We start from the raw sequence: 21717 nt of genomic DNA, 5'->3' as shown, positions 1-21717 counted from the left end.
CCCTTATAGGAAGCTATTCCGAGCACAGCTTAATATAAACCCTAATTAATTCTTCGTATTAAATAGGAGAACTTATTGGCAAATAAAATGGTTCCACAGACTAAATAGATGTCATATATTTCTTAGTTTATTTGATCGAGCCTCATCCTCATATCTTTTGTTTATCCTTCAGGATAGATACAAGGTTTGAGGTATTGTGTTTTTTCATTTAAACTATGAAAAATATGAGGTCTGTTTGATTTTATATTTTTTTTAACTTATATATATTTATTTATAAATTAAAATGTCCTTACAAAGCAGGCGATGGGATTTCGATTCTGACAATCGACCTCTTACAACGTGCAACTCCACACCCAAAATAGTGCTGACATCATTGTAAAGGGGAAGGATGCTTTCTTAAATTTGAACTCTTCATCACAAAAACTTTATTCTATTTTTATAAGTTTACTTTTGAAGTTTAGTAAATAGTTTAGTTAACTTAGCTCTTTTAACTGCATTTTACTTAGCATGCACTCAATTACTTTAGATTTGAATTTTGTACTTAAGTTTTATAGTATAAATTTTGTGTTTTACATTATAGTCATAAGAATTTCTAACTCCCTGTAGGATGGATACCTAGAACTCCATTAGAGCTTATTATTACTTAAGCGATACGTATACTTGCGTTATTATTACGGATTTGGCGTTTAAATATTTTAAAAGATAAAAATAGTTTTACTAAAGTTAATTTTATTGGGATTGAATTGCATATTTATTGTTAGTGTTGTTGTGTGTGTTTTGTAATATTGAAAAATATTTACAAAAATAACACAATAAACCGCGCATCAGGAGGTGGGGTTTAAATAGGAGAGCTTGGTTTGGCCACCACGGCTAGCCAGTGGGTACAAAGGGTTGCTGAGGTGGAGGGCTGAGTAGCACCGATTACCAATGGAGATGAGCCAACTCAGGGAGTTTAAATTTTGACTTTTGGCCATGGGGTGGCTCTCGATTCTGGGGTTTTTCGGCCACTAACTCAGCATGTCAGGCGAGGGTTGGTGGCCAGACGAGTCAGGTGGGCCAAGAGAGGGTAAATGATTATTAGCTCTGAATGGTAAGGCTGATGGCAAAGATATCTTGGATTTAAACAAATATGGGAAGAGATCTCATAAATCAAGGGACCTTTGGTTCATGGCTCATATAGGGTGGGCTAGGTGGGTCTAGCCTGGTCTCTAGGGTCCAAATGTTGGCAGTGGTGGATATGGTTTGATCAATTTGGCTAGATTTGGTAACATGCATGGCTTGGGTTCAAAATCATGTCATGGGCTTGAATTTGAGTTTGAGTTTGGCTAAACTTTGAATTTGGCTCAATTTATTGATCAATTGGCTTGGATAATTGTCATGAGGAGTTTGGAAAAGGGATTGAGTGATTTTGAATTGATTTTGAAGGTCAATTTGGTGGAATTTGAGCTTTTGGTCAAAATTGGGGGATTTGGCTTAAGTTGCATTTGGGTTAGTTTTGAGTTTAAATTTGGGTCAATTGATTGTTCAAACTGATTTGGGAAAGTGTTATGAAGATTTGGATTTCAAATTTGGGGAAATTGATTTGATCATGGAGTTCAATTTGGGGGAATTAAGGGTGTGGCTAAAAGTGGGGATTTTGGATTGAGATTGAAATTGAACTTAAAATTGTGTTCAGTTGGGCTTGGTTTTGATTTCAATTGGGATTGGGAATGATGAATTTGAGTTTGGAATTGAAATTGGGGGAGATTGAAGTCAACTTGGTAGAAATTAGGAGTGGATTGGGAAATTTGGGCCTTTAAGGGCAATTTGGGGATTTTGGTGAAATTGGGCCCATTTGAGTGGATCAAATTGATTTTGGGGACATTTAAAGTGGTTTTGGAGATTTTGGGAATTTTAAAATTTTTGAGGTATGAAGGGTATTTTGGGGACATTTTGGGAATTTTGGAAAATTTGAGGTTTTTGGGTAATTTGAGTGATTTGGAATGGTTTGAAATGATTTTTCAAGAGATTTTGGGAATTTGGCTAATTTTGGGGAATTTTGAAAAATTTAGGGTTTAGGGGCAATTTGGTAATTTGGTGAAATGTGGGGCCAAGAAGGGTCAAAATTGGGAATTTGGTAAAATTAGGCTTGATTGAAGATGTTAACCATAAGTTCACCCTATTGAGCCATAGGACCAAGGGAATTCCCATTTTGGATCCTCCATATGCTGGTCTTAGCCAAACCCTAGCCCAGGGCTAATGGTTTGGGGCACCATCCACATGAGTAACTAATAGAGTAGGGGATCAAGCCAGGCATGTTTGGGTTAGGATTGAGGTTGTGAGTGCAGGTGCAACTGTGTGTGTGTAAGACTAACCAAGGCTACATCACCCAAGGTTAACCCTAAGATTAGACAGTCTTATGGGGAACCCCTCTTGAGCTCTCCAATATTGGTCCCACCAACTAAGTATTAGAGGTTAGAACTAACTTGTGGAACTTTAAGATGAGCAAAGAAGAATTTGGAATTTCTATTGGTGAGGGTACCATCACTAGTTTTCTAGGAATAGTCAACAGGAAAATCCTATGCCTAGATCCTAGGCCCCTAAGGAAGAAAAACTAGCCCTCAACCAAAAATGAGGTCAACACTAATCACTTTCTCCTTCACTAGGAATGAGAAAAGTGAGAATAAGCCCTAAATAAAACCCTACAACTCCTTACTTTCTACTCTCTAAGAGTGTCCTATGTCTTCTCTATATTCATCCAATCTGAGTCCTTTTTATAGTTTTCCAAAAGGTGTTTTTGTATCTCTTCAAAATGTGTTCACATTCAATAAATCTTCCAAGAGTTGTCTCTATTCAATAGTCATTTCAATGTATTTTCGTGTCCATTAACTGTAATCCACATTTTTCAGTAAGAGTTGCTTCAAACACCCCTTCAAAATTCATCCAAAATTCCTTAAATTTTCATCATAACTACCTGACGCGTGAGCGTGAGGTCTTTGGCGCTTAGGCGCGACCTTCTCTGTCTCCTGGTACTTAAGTGTTAGTTCTGGGCGCTTAGGCGTCACGGTTCATTTTCACACCTTCATTTTTGCTCCAAATTGATCATTTTTCACTTCTTTCAACATGTTTCATCCATTTAATTGTACCTAAAGAAAAACACACAAATACTTTTCATTAAAACGCAATATCTTTAAAAATAGTTATAAAAATGTGGACAAAAATGTTATATATTTTAAGTGTATCAGCACCCAATCTAAGGGGGGTAAATGCAAATCTTCTTTCAAAAAAAAGAAGTTTGTAAACTTCAAAGCTAAGGAGCGTTAAAATGACTTCTTAGTACTAATCACTGAGAGGGGATTCATTAGCCCCGGGGTGTTGTAAAGTGAGGAGAAGCTTGAGGAGAAGCCTTATCAAAAAATTGTTTCACTATATTCTTTTTAAACTTAAGACTTCACTACACTCCTGAGCATACTGATATCTAGAAAGTATTAGGAAATTTTGTTTAAAGAGGAGTGCTTAAAATATAGTATTCAACCATCTAAGAAACCACAATTTAGTAAGAGTTCATTCATTTTTTAGGTAATAGGAAATCAGATTTTCTTAGTTGGATGCAAAGTTTCTTATACCCTAGGTCTAAACTTGTTTACTTAAGTTATCCTAATTCAATACTATGAATTTTGTAATGCATAATTTTTGATAGTTTTCATAAAATCCACTCCCTTAAATTAAATAATTTGATTTAAATATTTAATTATTACTTGAGGACAAGTAACTTTTAAGTTTGGAGGATTTTAATGTATAGAAAAGAATGTTAAACTTAATTTATGCTTTTACACATTTTATGGATGAAAGCACTATAAAGAAAGGTACTTTTATTTTATTTTTTTTGCAGGTATAACAAGTATTATGAGTGAAGCAAAGTGGAAGAGACATGGAGCAAAAAGGTGGAGACTTTGAGCAAAGGATGACTTAAGTGATTAGCGCCTAGGTGTCGGTTCATGCCTTGCCAACTAACAGAAAGTCTGGTGCCTTGGCGCCAGACCCCAGGATGCCTAGGCACTAGTAACTGTCTGAGACAATTTTAGCTGATTCAAACACACGATGGGGGCAGTTGATCAGCTAGCTGGAGGAGTTCTTAAGGAAGGTTTTAAAGTAAAATTAGGGAGGAACCTGAAAGGTAACACTAGAAGAGGTTAGGTTTTGTCTAGGAGAGTTTGCGTAAGGATTTAAGTTGTAATTGAGAGGAAAATATTTGGGAGAGCAACAATGAGTTTAGAGGTCTTTGGGGGAGCATTTTCAGAGTTTTGTAAAGAGGAGAAAGATAAGTGTTGTAGTTTTTTTTTTAGTGTGTATCTTTTTATAAAATTGTTTGGTGAATTCTCTTGATTTTAATAAAGCTTTGTGATTTTTTTCTTTGCTTTCTGAGTAGTTATCCTTACCCTTCTTTGTGATAACTGAGTAAATTGTGTAAGAATTCAATGTGTGCTAAAATTGATGTTTAAATACTTAATGTGATGAGTAACCTTTTGAATCTCATTTACTTTTCATTCTGGCCAAGTGAATCATTAAAACTTATTGTGATCCATAATGACTCGAGAGAGCTATAGTGGAATCAACTAGGTTAGTCACATTGAACTATAGGGTATGGTGAAGTACTTTGTAGGGTGATGCAAATGTTAGGGAAATAGTCTTTGAAGGGTTCAAGTTGGGGTTTATGGAATTAAAACCAATTTAACCAAACTTCTTTATGCACTCAAGAGAGAGTAAAAAAGAAAGTTGCTCCTTCTAGTCACTAGCCACACTACAATCTACACTTTACATTTCTTATGCTTGCTCAACATATTACAAAGGAGGGTGGCTTACAACTTGATAATCACCAAACTAAATAAGAAAAAAAGAATTTCTATAGGACTTAGCATTTAAAACAGTTTGTAATTTTGTAGGAACAGTTGATAGAACCTTGACTCAGTTTCAATTCCAAGGTAAGAACGAAAACTAGTAGACTAAAACTTTTTCCTGAGTTTATCTACCCCACTCCCTGTGAGATTGATATTTCAGACTCAAAAATTCTATACTACTTATGTGTTATGTACACTTGTGTTGGACCACAGCATCTGAATACACCTGGAATGAAGTGCTCGCTCCAAGTTTATTTTAGCATCGTTGTCGGGACTCGCAACATGTTTCCATCATATTAAAGATGGTGTCTAATGTTTTTTTTTTCTTTTACACTCTAAGTGCAAATTCTGAAGATAGAACAAAATTATTCTTAATTTATATATCTTACAAATTTTTAATACTTGCTTTATCATGTTCAAATCTAAATTTTTATAAAATATGTCTAGCACATATCCATCCACTAAATAAACCTTAAAAATTTTCCACTAGAGTCATTAGAGAATCGTGCTGATTTAAAAACATTAGATAAAACTTCTTCATCATGATCTCTTATTATAAATTTCCCTTTTTACACATCAATCATTGCTCTTCTTACAGTTAAGAATGATGTACCTAATTGGATTTTCTTATCTTCCTCCATAACTAACATTATAAACTATGTATGAAAAATAACTTATCAACCTTAACTAAAATATCTTTTATAAATCCTTTAGGTTAGGTTAGTGAATGGTTTGTTAAGTAAAGGGTTACTATGGTAGGTTGCACTTTTTATAATCTTAATCTTCTAAATATAGAGAAAGGCATTAAATTTAAGTTTGCTCCTAGATCATACATGGCCTTCTCAAAGATTCTTTCTCCTAATGTAAACTATAATAAATTGTTCTTGGTCTTTTAATTATTGTAGAAGTCCCTTTCGAATTATTACACTATATTCTTATGTTATTATCAAAACCTCAAAATATTCTTTTATTTATTATTTAATATATCTTTCATAAATTTTATATAATTGAGCATTTGCTCAAGAGCTTAAGCAAATAAAATGTAATAATAAGTTTGTTGAACACTTTTAGAAACCTAGAGAATTACTTATCTTGATTCTATTTTCTAAATCTTCTTGTAAAAAGAGATGATGGTCTCTCAATTTTCTTTTTACAAATTTCCTTTTTATATGAATTTGTTAGTATTAGGTTACTTTGTGTTTCATATTCAAATTCATTAACATCTACATTGAGCTCCTTTCTAGACATCTTTCAAGTTACTTATCACTCAACTGAATAACCTTATATCATTTCTTCCTTTTATCTTTAGGGTTCACATCGATGTTGTTTGGTAAAGTTACTTGAAATCTATTTGTAAAAAAACTAGCAAGTTATTCTAATTAAGTTTCATTGTTCTTAATAGTTGCAATTTGATTTAATTGAGCACCCATCTACAAAACCAGGTTTTTTAATGATATTTTTTCAGTAGATTGATTATTTGAAGTGAACTATGGTGGATAACTAGGCCTCGGATTTGAAAACATATTATATTGGTTATTACCCGTTCTTACAAGATTAAATTTATTATTATTACAATTATTCCCTATAATGTTTTTTTAGCTTAATTAATTTTTTTTTAATTTTTTTATTCCTATACATTGATTATTATTCCAATTAAAATTACGATGAATTCTCCAACATAGGTTTTATTTTCTTGAGTAATGATTATTTTATCTAATGTTTAATGTTCAATGACTCCACATTTTAAAGGCAAAGCTCAATTGACTGACCAATTCCACCAATATCATAACTAACAGGTGATTCTCGAGTATAATTTAGCATTAAATTATCTAATTTTCTCAAAATAGCCACTACTTGAAAAAATCAATTACATGTATACTAGCCATATCTTCCTAGGAGTTAATCATTCAATGTATAATTGAAAATTACTTGTAGTTATGCAGTGCATATACCTCATCAAATGATTAAGACATCAATGAACCCCCAACTGCAGTGTCTACTATTAACCTCAAAGAACTCACTAGCCAAGTATCAAATATTTGAATAATCAACCAATTAAATAGGACATGATGAAGACACTTTCTAAATAAATTTTTTAATCTCTTTCAAGATTCATAAATTGACAAATTATTTAATTAGGTGAATACACATATGTCATATCTAAAAAAGCCTACTTTTCCCTTCCTTGGCTCTTGAACAACACCCTAGGCCTATAAAGTATATCACAATCAAAACATCTATACTTCATTGTACAGAGAAAATTTGATCACAATATGAAACATTTTAACTAGTGGTCAAAAATATTATATAATTATTTTGAATCATTTTAAGCTAAATTTACAAGGCAATTGTTCTATTATACATAGTTTTACAAATTCATTTAAAAGATATTGTTTTTATGATTCAAAACTAAGAAGGCACAGCCATATTACCTGTTTTATAGCAATATGATAGTGTAGGCTATTCCAGTGAGTAATGGGAGAGAAGTTCTCCGGCCGTGAGTTTAGAAGAGAGACGAAGCTTTCGATATTCCGGCAAATCAATAGTCCCATAGAGTCTCTTGTGCTTAGAATCAATGAACGCAGCCTGAGGCTCAACCATAGAATTCTCTGGTGGAAACATAAAAAGCACGATCGAGAAACGCTGCGAGGCTTTCTTGCATATCACCCTGTGTTTCACATTCTGCAATCTTCCATTGCTCCAAACCTTTATAATTCATTTATGAAAATGAATAAATATTTACTAACAAAATTTACAAGAAAATTGATTGACAAAAAAATATTTTCCTAATTTTATAATGATGGGAGCTTGCGCTTTATAGGGTTCATTTTGTATTATTTTTTGAAAAAAGGAAATTTGGTCAGCATTTTCTTTGTATAAATTTGCAAATTAACAAACTTTCTTGCCTAAACATTATGTCAACGAACCGAATTCCGATTTGATAGGTTGATATGATAAAATTGAGAATGTTACCAAAGGCATGTGATAAGACTAACTATTGATAATATTACTAATTTAGAAGATGCACCAATAATTATTCTATTTCATGCAGTTACAATATGAAATAATTAATAATGGCATAGAATTAGATCAAGAATAATGTAACTAAAATGGAAGGAAGAGTTGGAGAATGAAGAGTTCATATCAAACTGCTGGGATAAGCTGGTTAATGGTGTTGATATGATTAGTATTTATATGTCCTTGATTTAACATACACAACAACCAAGTCTTACATATCTAACACCTAAACTCTGCTTTTTATATTTATACCTCCCAAATCTTTCACATCACATAAAAAATACCACTATTAAAACATTAATAAGTGAAAGACAGCTTTTAATGCATGGGTAAAGTGGCAACATGTAAAAATTGAAGTATGGGGTTAAATATGTAAATGCATGAGAATTGAGCGGTATTCATGTAAATCTTCCAAATTAGAACAAAATGAAGAAGGTGGTGCTTCCATGAAAAGAATAAATAAGATAATTAATTTACCTTTCCCATGTCACCAATATTCACCCAGAAGGTACCCGGTACAGGATCAATGGCTACAAAATTTCCTGCAGCGTCAGCAATTTCAAAGCCACCAATAGACTCTTCCTCTTGGACGATAGTAAGAAAGCTAGAGTCGGTGTGGATAGGGGCACCAATAGAGCCAATTGTCTCTTCTGTGAAGTTATAACGATTGAGTCCTAACCGGCAAGGCCATTCTTGGAATGAGAATCCCTCCACACCTAAACAGTCTGTCACTTTAGATGCTATATCCACAATCAAGTCATGGAGCTTCGAGGCATATTCACTAATTGTTTCTCTGCATGTTCACCAAATTAGAGTCACGCCCAGTTCAAATATTGAATTAATATTTGATTATTCTGGTTGATTAATATTTTTTTTTATATTTACCATAATTTAGGAGGACTAAAGTTTAGGGACATTTAAATACATGCCACCCAAGTCATATGTATTTACATATCTACACCTCAATTTTGCTTTTTACATTTATACCGCCCAAATCTTTCTTAGGGTTGTGCATTATTTGGTCAAAACTGAAAAGCTAAACCAAACTGATTAAGTTTGGTTGATTCGGTTCGGTTTCAAAATTGGATTTCAGTTTTTGATTTTTAAAAACTTCGATATTTAGTTTTCGGTCTTTGGTTCAGCTTTAAACTTCATTTAACCGAAAAAACCAAAATTTTATTAAAAATTTTTATTATATTTTAATTTCATGTGGAATAAACTAAAAAAAAATCAAAAAATTTATTATACGTAATATTTGATTGAAATAAAAAGTTTGGTTGAAATAAATTAAAGATTCATGAAATCAAATCGATATTATGTGAATAAAATATGTGATTCGTAATGCTTATTATTAGTCAAATTTCAAAAGGACAATTTAATTTTGATTTTTTTTCATAACCGTTTAAACCGAATAAAATTTTGGTTTGGCCGGTTTGCTTTTGTCTATATTTAAATTGGTTTGGTTTTCTGGATTATGAATTTCGGTTATAATCAGTTTGAACAACTTTAAAACCGATCCTTCCGAACCGATCGAATAGTCACCCCTAATATTTCATATCACATCAAATGTACCACTAATTTAACCTTTGAGAAGTGAAATACATTTTAATGCATAGGTAATATGGCTAATAATTGAAGTTTAGATATTTAAATACATAGAAATTGAGTGATATGTATGTATTTAAATCCTCCTTTTTAAGTGTAATGTAATTGGATTTCATTTTATTTTGTTCAAGGGCGGAAGACTGAAATAGTTTGTAAAAAATTGACTCGAGTTCAATCGGCTCAACCTCAACTAATAATTGGGCCTAAACCAATATTTTGAGAAAGTGAGACCATTTGTACTTTCCAATGTTTGAAGCAAGCTTGGTTAAGTTTTGTTTTTTGGTCAAGCATTAATGATGTTGTTACAGACTTAAATTCTTCGATTGTCATGATAATAATTCATTATATGTTGTTCATCTCAGTTACCTAAATTAAAGAGTTGAGATTAAAGTAAAAGTGGCAAAGATATTGCTAATGATCTTGAGTGAATGTCTCATCAATTAGATAATAATGATCACAAAATTATAAATTTATTAGTGGTGCGAAAATTCTTTCACTTTTGCATTCTCATAAATATTAAATATATTCCAAAATATGATTAATACCGACCTACACATGCATGCAACTAAGGGAAAAATGTACATTGAATGCAACATCATGCGGAGTTGCCTTAAGTAGACGACTACATTGATGCAAGCTATGCATTAAAGTTAATAGGAAAAGAGAAGAATACAATCAATCTAAGTAAAGATAGGGGCCATGATAAATAATGCATGAGATGACATATATATCGAGTTTAAACTAATTCAATTGTCATCGAGAAAACTCAAACGACACTCGTTTGTGAAATGATCTTCATCAACACGATCGAAATGTCAAAAATACTTGGTGGGTTCCCGCTCACATACGGAAAACAATATGTACCTGTGTGAGATTGATGAAATGTATATTTATATGTGTATAAAAATTGAATAAATATTTGAGAAAAAAGAAAGATAAACTAGTTTAAAATTTTATTTAAAATAATAATTATCACATATATACATATTCATACAAACACAACCACACACTATCAACCTCTCACACGGGGAAAATTATTATGTCCAGACGTCCCCATTCACACTCGTTATTGTACATGTAACCTCCACTCCCTGCCTCTAAAAGCCACAAACAACTGTCTTCTGGCTCACCAAACCTGTGCAAAACACTCGTTTATCCTTTCTATCTCTATCTCTAGTTGGTCTTATAGCTGCAACCTCTCACACCTACAAGCAACCCGGCTCTTCCTCTCTTGTCATCTTGCACATAGAGCTACTACACTCACTCGACCCACCACTTCCACTAGGTCGAACCTGCGTCCATTGGAGTCTATCTCACATGATAGCCTGCAATTGGCCGCTCTGTTGCTTGACAACGGAAGCAAACCTACTCTTATTTTTTCCTAATCCGGCCTCTAACCCATTCCCACAATAAACCCTGCTTAACTGCCTACAATCATTTCATTTAAACCTCTCACTCTATCTGCTCCCTTTTGCTCTCTCACACAGAAAAAAAATCCAAGCCAACTCTTCTCTCATTCTCACTCAATTCTCTCTACAAAAAAAAAGTTATGTATATATATATATATATATATATTTTTTTTTTTTTTTTTTTTTAAATGCAAAAATACATTTTGATATAAAAGAAATGATACAAAAGTGTTAACGAGTGGGTACAAAGAGCCCACTCGCAAGAATTACAACTTACATGTAATCCCCAAAAATATAACAAAAAGAAAACAACTCCTAATCATGATGCGTGTAGTCGGTGCATATATCGCTTCCCCTTCCTCTAAATCTAGGGAGAAAGTCCAGCAACATACAGAGATGTGGGCTTCCACCCGAAACTATGAGACAGTTATCTTGAAAATTATTGAGATCTAGCATTACTTTTTTCTTCTTCCTAGATTTGTAAACCTGTCAATAATCTGCCAGAGGTAATCCCGTCTGAACAATAGGTGGATTTTCGATGGAGAACTGATAATAGGTGGATTTTCGATGGAGAACTCACCCCGAGGGGTATGTTGATCCGTAAACTGTTGATCCGACGTTTGCAGCACACCTTGATCCTGACACTCCTCCAAAACTTAAATACCCTCTTCTCTCGCAATAGGTGGTTCCAAAACACTTCGGCTAGCATCTGCTACAACAAAATTCGTTGTATTTATAATCTAAGGAAGAACTGCCTCAACAACAGTAGGCAGAAGCTGCTGATCTGGTTGGTGAGGAGTAGCCTTATGAGTCAAATTCTCATTCAACATTTCTGGAAGATTAACAGTGTCTGCTATATTTTCCTCCACATGGATGATGTTGTTAGCATTTGTCGATCTCAAATATGGGTGAAGCCTGAATATTTGACAAGAGTATGCCCAAACAATTTACAGTGATTGCAGTAGTAGGGTCTTTGTTCTGCAACAATTGGCTGCTAATACGCATTGTGGGCAGTACCAAGTCATATTTCGTCCACATCAGAGAGGGTGATATCTCTTTCATCAAGAATTCTTGTGACCGAAGGCCTGGTTATATTGAAGGTGGGTGTATCCAATTTCATAGGTCTCCCTAGTGCAACTCCAATATAATAAAGGATTTGGTGATTGAAGTAGTGCAACTTTAGGCTGAGTAGTTTAAACCAAATTGGAACTATAGGTGGTTCTTGGTTAGGATCATATTCAGAAGACCATTTAAGCAGTTTTATATATTTCTCATCTATTGTCATAAGTTTTTTGGAGAATATTTTGGCAAAATCTTCTGCTTTAGATAATTGTATCATCACATGTCTCCCATCAAAGAGGCCAACCTTCCAAAGTCCCAATAGTTTGAAATCTTCAAAAGCCTTTCGAACGATTTTTATTTTAGGATTTTATTTTAGATTTTTATTTTAGGATGTCCCGATTGGAACTTCCCAATCAAGGTGAATTTGCACTTGTTAACCAGGTTGGAAACTTCAACGTTAGAGAAGAATAGGGCTAGTTTGTCACTCTTCCTACACGTCTTATTGATAAGGTTGCAGTACTCCTGGACTTCGAATGATTCATGGTAAACCTGAGGGAAAACTTGATCTGATCCCATAGAGCCGACCATATCAACAAAAGAAGCCTTCCTAAGGTTTAAAACTGAAGTAGTCGGTGTTTGAGAAGGAGCGGTAGCCATGAAACAGGAAGTTGAACAGCGGCAAGCTACAAGATTGAGTCTGGACTACGAGTAGCTCACGTACGTGTAGGACGAGAGTGCAACAGCCAATCTGGAGCTGTCGAGCAGAAAGAGAGGCGATTGGGTCGAAGCCGCAGAAGACAAGCTACAGGAGACAGAGCCGCAAAAGCGTGATCGACCCTACAGCCCGTCCTTCAGCGAGCAGCGAGCACAAAGGCGCAGCTGGCGATGGAAGACAAAACAAAAGAGTGATCTTCTTCTTCGAGTGTGAAATAGTCGCAGAACAGACGACGCACGACGAAAGTCGAGACGAAGCCGATGTCGCACGACGCAGACGAAGCACGACGAAAAGGGGGAAACATGATGAAGAGCAAATTGCAAAGAGATACCAGGTTTCGCGCAAAACCCTAGCAGAGCGAAATCGGAACAGACGACGCCATTATATATGTCTGTCTACCCCATATGTGCTAATCCGACCCAGATGAATTCAAAATCGGGACAGGGGGATTTACACCGAAGTTGCCAACCAACAAACCACCAGTTACACATGCACGCGCACACAAATATATATATATATATTCACCCCACAAATTCGTGTCGTTCATTCGCAAATCTCACTGTCCGTGTACAAAGGTATGCAAGAAAACTAGGTACATTTTCTCATTTTTCCAAAGATATTGTAAAATCTATCCGTTTTAAGTACACATTCAGATTGTTCTAACATGGCGAAGAAATCCTACTTCAAGTAAACGTCACATTAGTCCAACACAGCACGAAATTCTATCTTCTTTTGTGTAGATATTTGAAGTTCTAAACATATTTTCTTAATCATGATGGGTTAGAAGACTTCTCGATCGAGATATCACATGACACCTATTACGCACACCTTTTTAGGCATCGTGGGAATGCCTTTTAAACATATTACTTTTATTACTGCAAATACATTATTTAAGAAAATACATGAGCATTTTATTACTTATAAAAATGGATCTAATAAAACACAAATTGATTATGTTCTTATGAGAAAAAGAGATCGTCGAGAGTGTAAGATTGTAAGGTCGTTCCAAAAAAAGATTTAAGTATTCAACATCAATTATTAGTTTTGGATTATAAGATGAAGAGTTGTAAGATAAGGAATATAAGAAAACATTTACATAGAATTAAATGGGGCATCTAAAAGAATCAAATAAAATTATTTTGAATAGTAAACTTCAAGTTTTAAAGATTGTGATATTCATGAAGAAACGAATTCTATTCAAGATAAAATAACAAACACTATTAAAGATGTGGCAAAAGCTATACTTAGAGAAACAAAAAAAAATTATAAATAAAAATAGTTAGTGGTGGAATAATAATGTACAAGAAAAAATAAAATATAAGAAGTTGTGTTATAAAAATTGGTTTAAATATAAAAGCTTAGAGAGCAAGGAAAAATATAAGGTAACTCATATGGAGTCTAAGAGAACAATTTGTGATGCTGAAAATTCTATTTTTAGTTATCTTTATAATAGATTAGATATTGATAATGGTGAAAAATATATGTATAAATTAGTCAAATAAAATGCAATAAAAAAGTAAAAATTTAACTCAAGTTAAGTGTATTAAAGATGAAGATTAAAAAATATTTTTCTTAAAATAAGATATTCAACATAGGTGGGTGGGTTATTCTTATAAATTTTTTAATAAAATTTCAAAAAATATAATCGACCTTAGTAAACTTAATATCGTTAATAATAATAAAACGTTTTATTTTACCGTCACATTAGCAAATAAGAGATTGAGGAGGCTTTAAAAAAACCAATGGGTGGAAAATAAGTAGGACCTAATGATATCCCAATTGAAGTGTGGAAATATTTAGGAGATTTGGGATTTTTTTGGCATACTAAACTCTTTAATATTATTTTAGGAACTAAAAAGATGTCTGAGGAGTGGAGGAAGAGTATTTTGGTCCTCATTTTTAAGAACAAATAAGATGCACAAAAGTGTGCAAATTATAGAGTAATTAAGTTGATGTCTCATACTTTAAAATCATTGGAGAGGAAAATTGAGCATAGGTTAAGACGTCATACTCATATTTCTCATAATTAGTTTGGAGACGGATCTACTATGGAAGCTATACATTTATTGAAAGTTTGATGGAAAAGAATAGATAGAATAAAGAGGAGCTGCATATGATTTTTATTGATTTAGAAAAAGCTTACAATAAAGTTCCAAGATAAGTCCTTTAAAGAATTCTAGAGAAGAGAGGTGTTGATATGACTTATATTCAAGTCATTAAAGATATGTATGATGGAGCTATTACTTGTGTTCGAACGAAAGAAGAACTGACTCCACTTGGCGGGATAAAGGCTTGTTGTTGTTATTGTTGTTGCTATTGTTGAGAATCCTTATTACTCTTGACAATGCCCCTTATGCAGGGGAGACTCTAGAATACTATTGAAATTTAAGCTAAAATGAGAACAAATAAAAAGCTTTACATAGATACAATAACCAAAAATCCAAATAAAAATATAAATTTCAAAATTAAAATAAGATTTGAATACTAAGCAAAACTAAAGGTAACTTATAAGTTGAATAGCTTGCAAGTCAAGAAAAGCCTCCACACTCAACAAATAACTTCAAACTCACAAAATCGTAGTTTGAATCTAAAGGAGATGAAAAATAAGCTCTTTTCTCCCCTATTTATAAAAATAAAAAAGGGAATCTCATAGACCTGATACAATCAATAATTGTTATATAAATAAAAGTAACACTCAATGCACTCAATATCCTCACTCGCCTCTAAATTTACCATTAGATCAGCAACATTTGCACGAGCGGACATAAGACAAATTTCGATATACTCTATCGAAATCCTGCATGCATCTCAAATACTAAATATTCGTGCAAACCTCCAAAATTTGAAATGATTTCAAGACCTACGCATTTCTCGATGCTACTTTCAACTCAACTGTGTTACCATTAAAAATGTGCAAGCCCCTTGAAATTATATACATTAGTAGAATGCTAGCATGTTCTTTGATCACCATACCGAAAATTCAAAAACTTGGTTCGAGAATAATGTGGGTTGAATATAAATTTAAACTAAAATAAGCTCCATCTCAAAGCATGCAAGAATCTAAGTTTTTCAAAATCTCTTTCTTTTAATTCTTATTCATAATCACTAAATGATTCACACTCTCAAACGGGTCGCCTTATCTATAAATGAGGTGTGTAATTCCCATTGGTCCAATCTAATCCTCCTCATAATAAGAATTAAAGTTAGCGAGATTGAGTTCCTAAATGACCAATCTGATCTTCCTCCCAATCAAGACTGGGGTTGATAAGATTGACTAATGATTGAGTATTGAACTTATATAAGAAATGACTACTTACTCTTTATATCCATAAGAAACTATCAAGCATTTATTGAATAATTTATCCTTAAATAATATTTTTAATATTACTATATTTTCCAAAAATGCAATATTGAGCTCAGCTAATGAACCCAATCCTCTGCAAGCAAGACAGAATCAAAAATATTCAAAATGATCAAATCCCCAATGAAGATTATGTTGATATAATATTTCAACTAAGGTGGTTTGTTTAAAAAAATCAAACAAAAAGTGCAAATTTTTAACCCAAAATCTATAAAAAATGATCACAAGTTATAATCTTCGTGCCTAATTAACTTTGTTTAAAATGTAGTTGGCATGGTCATTTGCACAAATTTTCAATTAAAGATCTAATTATATGTCAATTCTAAACCCAATCCTCCACTAGCAGGATAGAGACAACAAAGTTCAAAAAGATAAAATATCTGATGATAATAGCATCGATAGAAGATTTTTACTAAATGATTCTATTAAAATAAACTTTCATACTACAAAACAACATGTTAACACAAAACCTCTAAAAGACCATAATAAATTATAACCCGTAAGTCCAATTCTCTGTGCTTAAAGTTGAGTTGTTAAGGTCATTTGCATAAATAAAGATCTAATTATATGTCAATTCTAGACTTGACAGAGTCAACAATATTCAAAATAATCAACTCCCAATGTTAGTCGTATTGATATCAAAATTCAATCAGAGGAATCTATTTAAAAATAAAATAAAATTTCATACAAAAAGTGCAAACTCTAAACCCAAAGTATATAAAAAATATTCATAAGTTAAAACATCTAGGCTCGATATTCTATGTTAAAAGTAGAGTTAACAAGGTCATTTTCAAAACAAATTTCAATTAAATATCGAATTATATGTCAATTTGAACCCCATTTTCTGTAAGCAGGATGGAATCGACAAAGCTCAAAATAATCCAAACATTATGATTGCATTGATAGAAAATTTCAACATGAGGTTTTTTTTTTTAAAATAAAATATCACATAAAAAATGAACTTTTAACCCAAAATCTGTAAAGGACAACCACAAGTTATAATACGTAGACCCAATCCTCTATGTTTAAAATAGAGTCGACAATGTTACTTGTACAATAAACTTTCAATTAAAAATTTAATTATATGTCAATTCTAAAACCAATTTTTAAATGCAAGATAGAGTCGTGAAGGTCCAAAATAATTAAATTTTTGATGATGACCATGTTGATAGAAGATTTCACTAGAATGGGTATTTTTAAAATAAAAAATTTTATACTAAAAGTGTAAATTTTAACCCAAAATCTATAAAGGATAATCACAAGTTATAATTCATATGCCTAATCCTTCATGTTTAAAATAAAGTTGATAGGGCATTGCATAATAATTTTTAAATAAAGATTTACTGATTATATCAATTTTAAAAACAATCCTCTATAAGCAAGGCAAAGTCAAAAATGTTCAAAACGATTATATCTCAAATGATGGTGATGTTGATTAAAAATTTCATCAAAGAAGATTTTAGATTTCAAAATATCATCAAAGTTTAACGAAATTTTTTTCATAATTATGAATTTAAATTTTTAAATGAAATGTAATCATTAAAAGCTAAAAATCAAACATTCATCCATCCTCTATACCAATTTATCGATAGTGATATATTTAACGTTAATTTAAGCTCACCTAGAGTCAGCATCATCAAGTATAATACCATATTCAAGCTCAAAGAAAAATGCGCTAGTAAGCATGTGTATTCAGTCCTCGACTCGCACGATTTGACCAGTTAACTTCATAAAAAAATGATTACAATTAGAGCCCTCTAACTTTGTGATTTGTTGTCAAATGACATCATTATATTATGATCACCAAGGATGTAGCCCATTTATTCTCTAATAATTGTATACCTCTTTTAGTTGAGAATTATAAGCGATACCTAATAGGTCATAAAGTCCTCTATTTGTTAAGGTTAATTTAAATTAGTCACCTTAGATATACCCCATGTCTACAAAGTTCCCTAGGCCAAAGCAACTCATGATTTTCGACAAGAATTTTTCTATTATATTAGATTGATCAACTTCTCTGACTAAATAGAACAAAGTCCATGATAACCAAAGATGACAAAACCATGGGATTTTCATCGGATTTGTCATCATTTTTCTCATCATCCGTTCTAAGTTAATAGTGATAATTTAACAAATTTAAACCTAAATCTACTAGTATTATATATTAATTTTGAACACTTAATGCCTAATGACTAGCATTAATTGAAAGTGTTCTCCCATTATCAAAATGATTAATAAATCATAATGGTTTGTGCCTATGGAAAATCCCGAACCTCAAATCTTAAAGTTCTCGAAAAATGAGAATGAAATCTCTGGGTAGTGTCTTATCTATAATCTCATCAATCTTCTAAAAATTTGATCCAGATCTCAAGTAAAACCTTCACTCATTCAATCTTCAAGGAAGACCAAGGCATGAATTTTTGGAGACAACAATTAAATGATTTAGTATGAAATGTAATGATACTATTTACATAAATAGAGGTATAAACAAGCCGATTTTGAGCAATCCCAATGTTCTCGTTTGTTTGTTTCTTTTTTTTTTTTTTTTTTTTTTTTTTTTTTTTTAAAAAAAATAGGATCGCGTTCGAAATGGCTTGTGAGTAGCATATTCATGTTAGACTCAATTTGAATTCTTTTATTTATTTCAGCTCATGTTCGATTTGAAATAATAATTTATTAAAATTTAATAAATCAAATTAACATAATTAAATTCCAAACAAAAAATATTTTGAAGTCCATCCAAAAGAAAGAAAAATGCCCAATGTCTATTACTTTCATAGCAGCATGGAACTAAAAATTTTCAAACAGTTGTGCTTTGTGTTTACATTTTTAAGATTATGATAAAATTTTTCTTCCCAATGTGGCACTAGATGTAGAGAACACATGGGTAGGACTGTCAAAAAAGCTCGTTCTTCACGAACAGTTCGTGTTCGGCTCATCGGGGAGTTCGTGTTCAATTCATTTGATAAACAACCGAGACTAGCACGGATGATTTTTTTTCGTTCGGTTTATAAACAAACCAAACACGAACAGTCATTTGTTTGATCGTGTTCAAATCGTTATTGTTCGAAATATAAAATAATTTAAAATAATTATATATAAAAAATTTATCATATTTTAAAAATAATTATGTACTCTAAAAATTTATCATATTTTAAAAAATTAAATCCTATAAATTATAATTAGAACTTCAGGTTCGCCTCTTAGCTTATATTAAATTATATAATTTCATATTTATCTTCAGGTTCATGTCTTAGCTTAAATTTCTTACATTTCTTTTAGATTTATTGAGTTTTTTTGAGTTAAACATAGTTTTTGGAAGTGAAATTTCGCATATTACCTCTAGATCTGAATTTTTTTTATGGATGAGATGATATTATGGTTTTATTGTGAGCCATGCTTCGACTATTTTGCATGAGTTGTGATTCATATAAGTTTAATTATTAATTTCATAAAGTTTTAATCTTTTGAATGATTTTGAACAATTCGAACAATTCGAATAATACAAACAAATTTGTATGATTTCGAACAATTCAAACAATTCGAATAATTTGAATAATTCAAACAATTTGAACATTTCAAACATTCCAAACATATTTCAAACAAATCAAACCGAATACTAACAGTAATTTCACAAACAATTTCAAACACAAGTCTATTTTAAACACACAAAATTTCTAACGAACCGAACACGAACATGAGTTCTGTTCATTTGTGTTCGGTTCGTTTACACCCCTACACACGGGGCAGGGCTGGCGGGTGGGAAATTCTAAGGGAATTTACATACATACCACTCAATTCTTATGTATTTACATATCTAAAAACTAAATGATTTCAAAACCCATGGCCACAAGGCGGGAAGGTGAGCAAAGATTTTATGAGTGTTTACATACATACCACCATATTTTTAAGTATTTACATATCCAACGATTAAATATTCTCGAAACCCATAGGGCGGGGCAGGTGGGAAAAGTTTTAAGGGTATTTACATACATACCACCAAATTCTTATGTATTTACTTATTTAACACCTAAATAAAGGCGAGCAAATATTACAATCGGACTCTAAGTTCTAAGGGTATTTACATACATACCACCAAATTCTTATGTATTTACTTATTTAACACCTACATGAAGGCGAGCAAGTATTACAGTCGGACTCCGGATGCAAATTGTGTCTGGAGTCCAATGGTGGGGCACCACGTGTTAAATGGGCTCACCGCAATACACTGGAATTGGTCAGTATTAAAATCTATGGAGCCCATTTGACACGTGGCGCCCCACTATTGGACTCTAGATGCATCTGGAGTCCTGAACTAATATTTTTTCACATGAAGGCAAGGCGAGAGGGATGCAATAATTCTAGGTACATTTATATACATGCCATTCAATTCTTATGTATTTAAATTTCTAACACCTAAATGCAGGTTGGGCAAGTAGGGCGAGATAATTCTAGGAGCATATACATACATACTACCCAATTCTTATGTATTTACATTTCTAACACCTAAATTTTGCTCTTTGCATTTATGCAAACCAAATATTTGATATCATAATGAAAATACCACTATTTTAACTTTTACATATTATTTATTTATTATTGAATTAATTCGAGTGAATGCAATCGAACAAAAAATTGTACTTGTTTTACTTATTTACAAAATCAAGCTAAAAAATTTTATTTATGTTCAGCCCGTTTGCTTAGCGAACAAATTAAGCGCTTAGTTGCTCGCGAATGAGCTTTTTTGACAACCTTATACATAAATATGATGATGTCAATGTTCATCTCTTTACAACGAATTGACGAAAGCATACTTGATATGAAAAGCTCGAGGTGATTCACTGCATATGAGAAGTACAATGGAATTGACACCATAAAAATTATGGGATTAGACTTTGCATTCAGATGATGAGAAATGCTTTTGGTCCTTAATTCTATGTTGCATGTATGATTGACACGCATGTCTAAAACTGGAAGAGTTACTTAATGCAAATGCTGGAATTTTTTTTTAATTTTGACAATAAATTTTAATGAACATGTGTGACAATGTTCTATCAGAGTAGTTGCTTAGTTGTCAAATAATAAAAATGATTGAAATGCATCAAATGATTGCCATGATCACTAGTTTTCTTTTATTAGATAAATGATGCTAGAGAATATGAAGTTGGCATGTGATACGTACCAAACAAAAAATATTGATGAAGAAGCTTGGCATTAATGCTTAAAATAAAAAAGCTTATGATTACAACAAAATGTTAAGCTAGAAAAACTTGTCTTTTTTAGGCAAAGAAGTAAATGTATTAGTTATATTTTAATATTATGTACAGCTTAATGCTATTGATGTGCTTGAAGCCACCTTCCATATTCTTATCATTACTCATTCTTAGACCATTTGGTATAGTAAAGAACATAGATATAATTTCAGGATTGTTCATTGATGAGCTAGAAACTATAAAAACAAAGGAGTGCTTGCTTTTTATAAACACAAGAAACATGTATTTTAGTTGAGATGTACTATCATATGGACTACCAATGAATTTTTATAGATAAAGGTGATATGTATGGAAATCTCTCAAAATTTTATTTAGAAATAAAAATTTTTCTTCCTCATCTAAACAAAAATAAAAACAAGATATTGTCTTAGATTAATGTTCATAACTTCTTATATAT

General features: G+C 32.2%; 1 protein-coding gene across 3 annotated transcripts in view; it reads right to left on the bottom strand.

The window, feature by feature from the left end:
- Positions 1–21717, bottom strand: part of LOC110019597 (2-oxoglutarate-dependent dioxygenase DAO-like) — a 99085-nt gene that overhangs the window by 72845 nt on the left and 4523 nt on the right. For 2 of the 3 annotated variants that reach the window (XM_020717331.1, XM_020717332.1), the window contains exons 2-3: positions 8373–8688; positions 7310–7583 (exon numbers count right to left, since the gene is read on the bottom strand). In XM_020717331.1, coding sequence (XP_020572990.1) covers positions 7338–7583; positions 8373–8688 — 562 coding nt within the window. In that variant the 3' untranslated portion in view covers positions 7310–7337. Of the gene's footprint in view, positions 1–7173; positions 7584–8372; positions 8689–21717 lie in introns of those variants that run through there. The other variant, XM_020717330.1, reaches the window with a different exon arrangement.

The sequence above is a fragment of the Phalaenopsis equestris genome, unplaced genomic scaffold (assembly GCF_001263595.1).
Source record: "Phalaenopsis equestris unplaced genomic scaffold, ASM126359v1 Scaffold000062, whole genome shotgun sequence".
In the NCBI taxonomy this organism is placed as follows: Eukaryota; Viridiplantae; Streptophyta; class Magnoliopsida; order Asparagales; family Orchidaceae; genus Phalaenopsis; species Phalaenopsis equestris.
The sequence above is the reverse complement of the archived record's forward strand: the minus strand, read 5'-3'. Positions and strand labels throughout refer to the sequence as shown.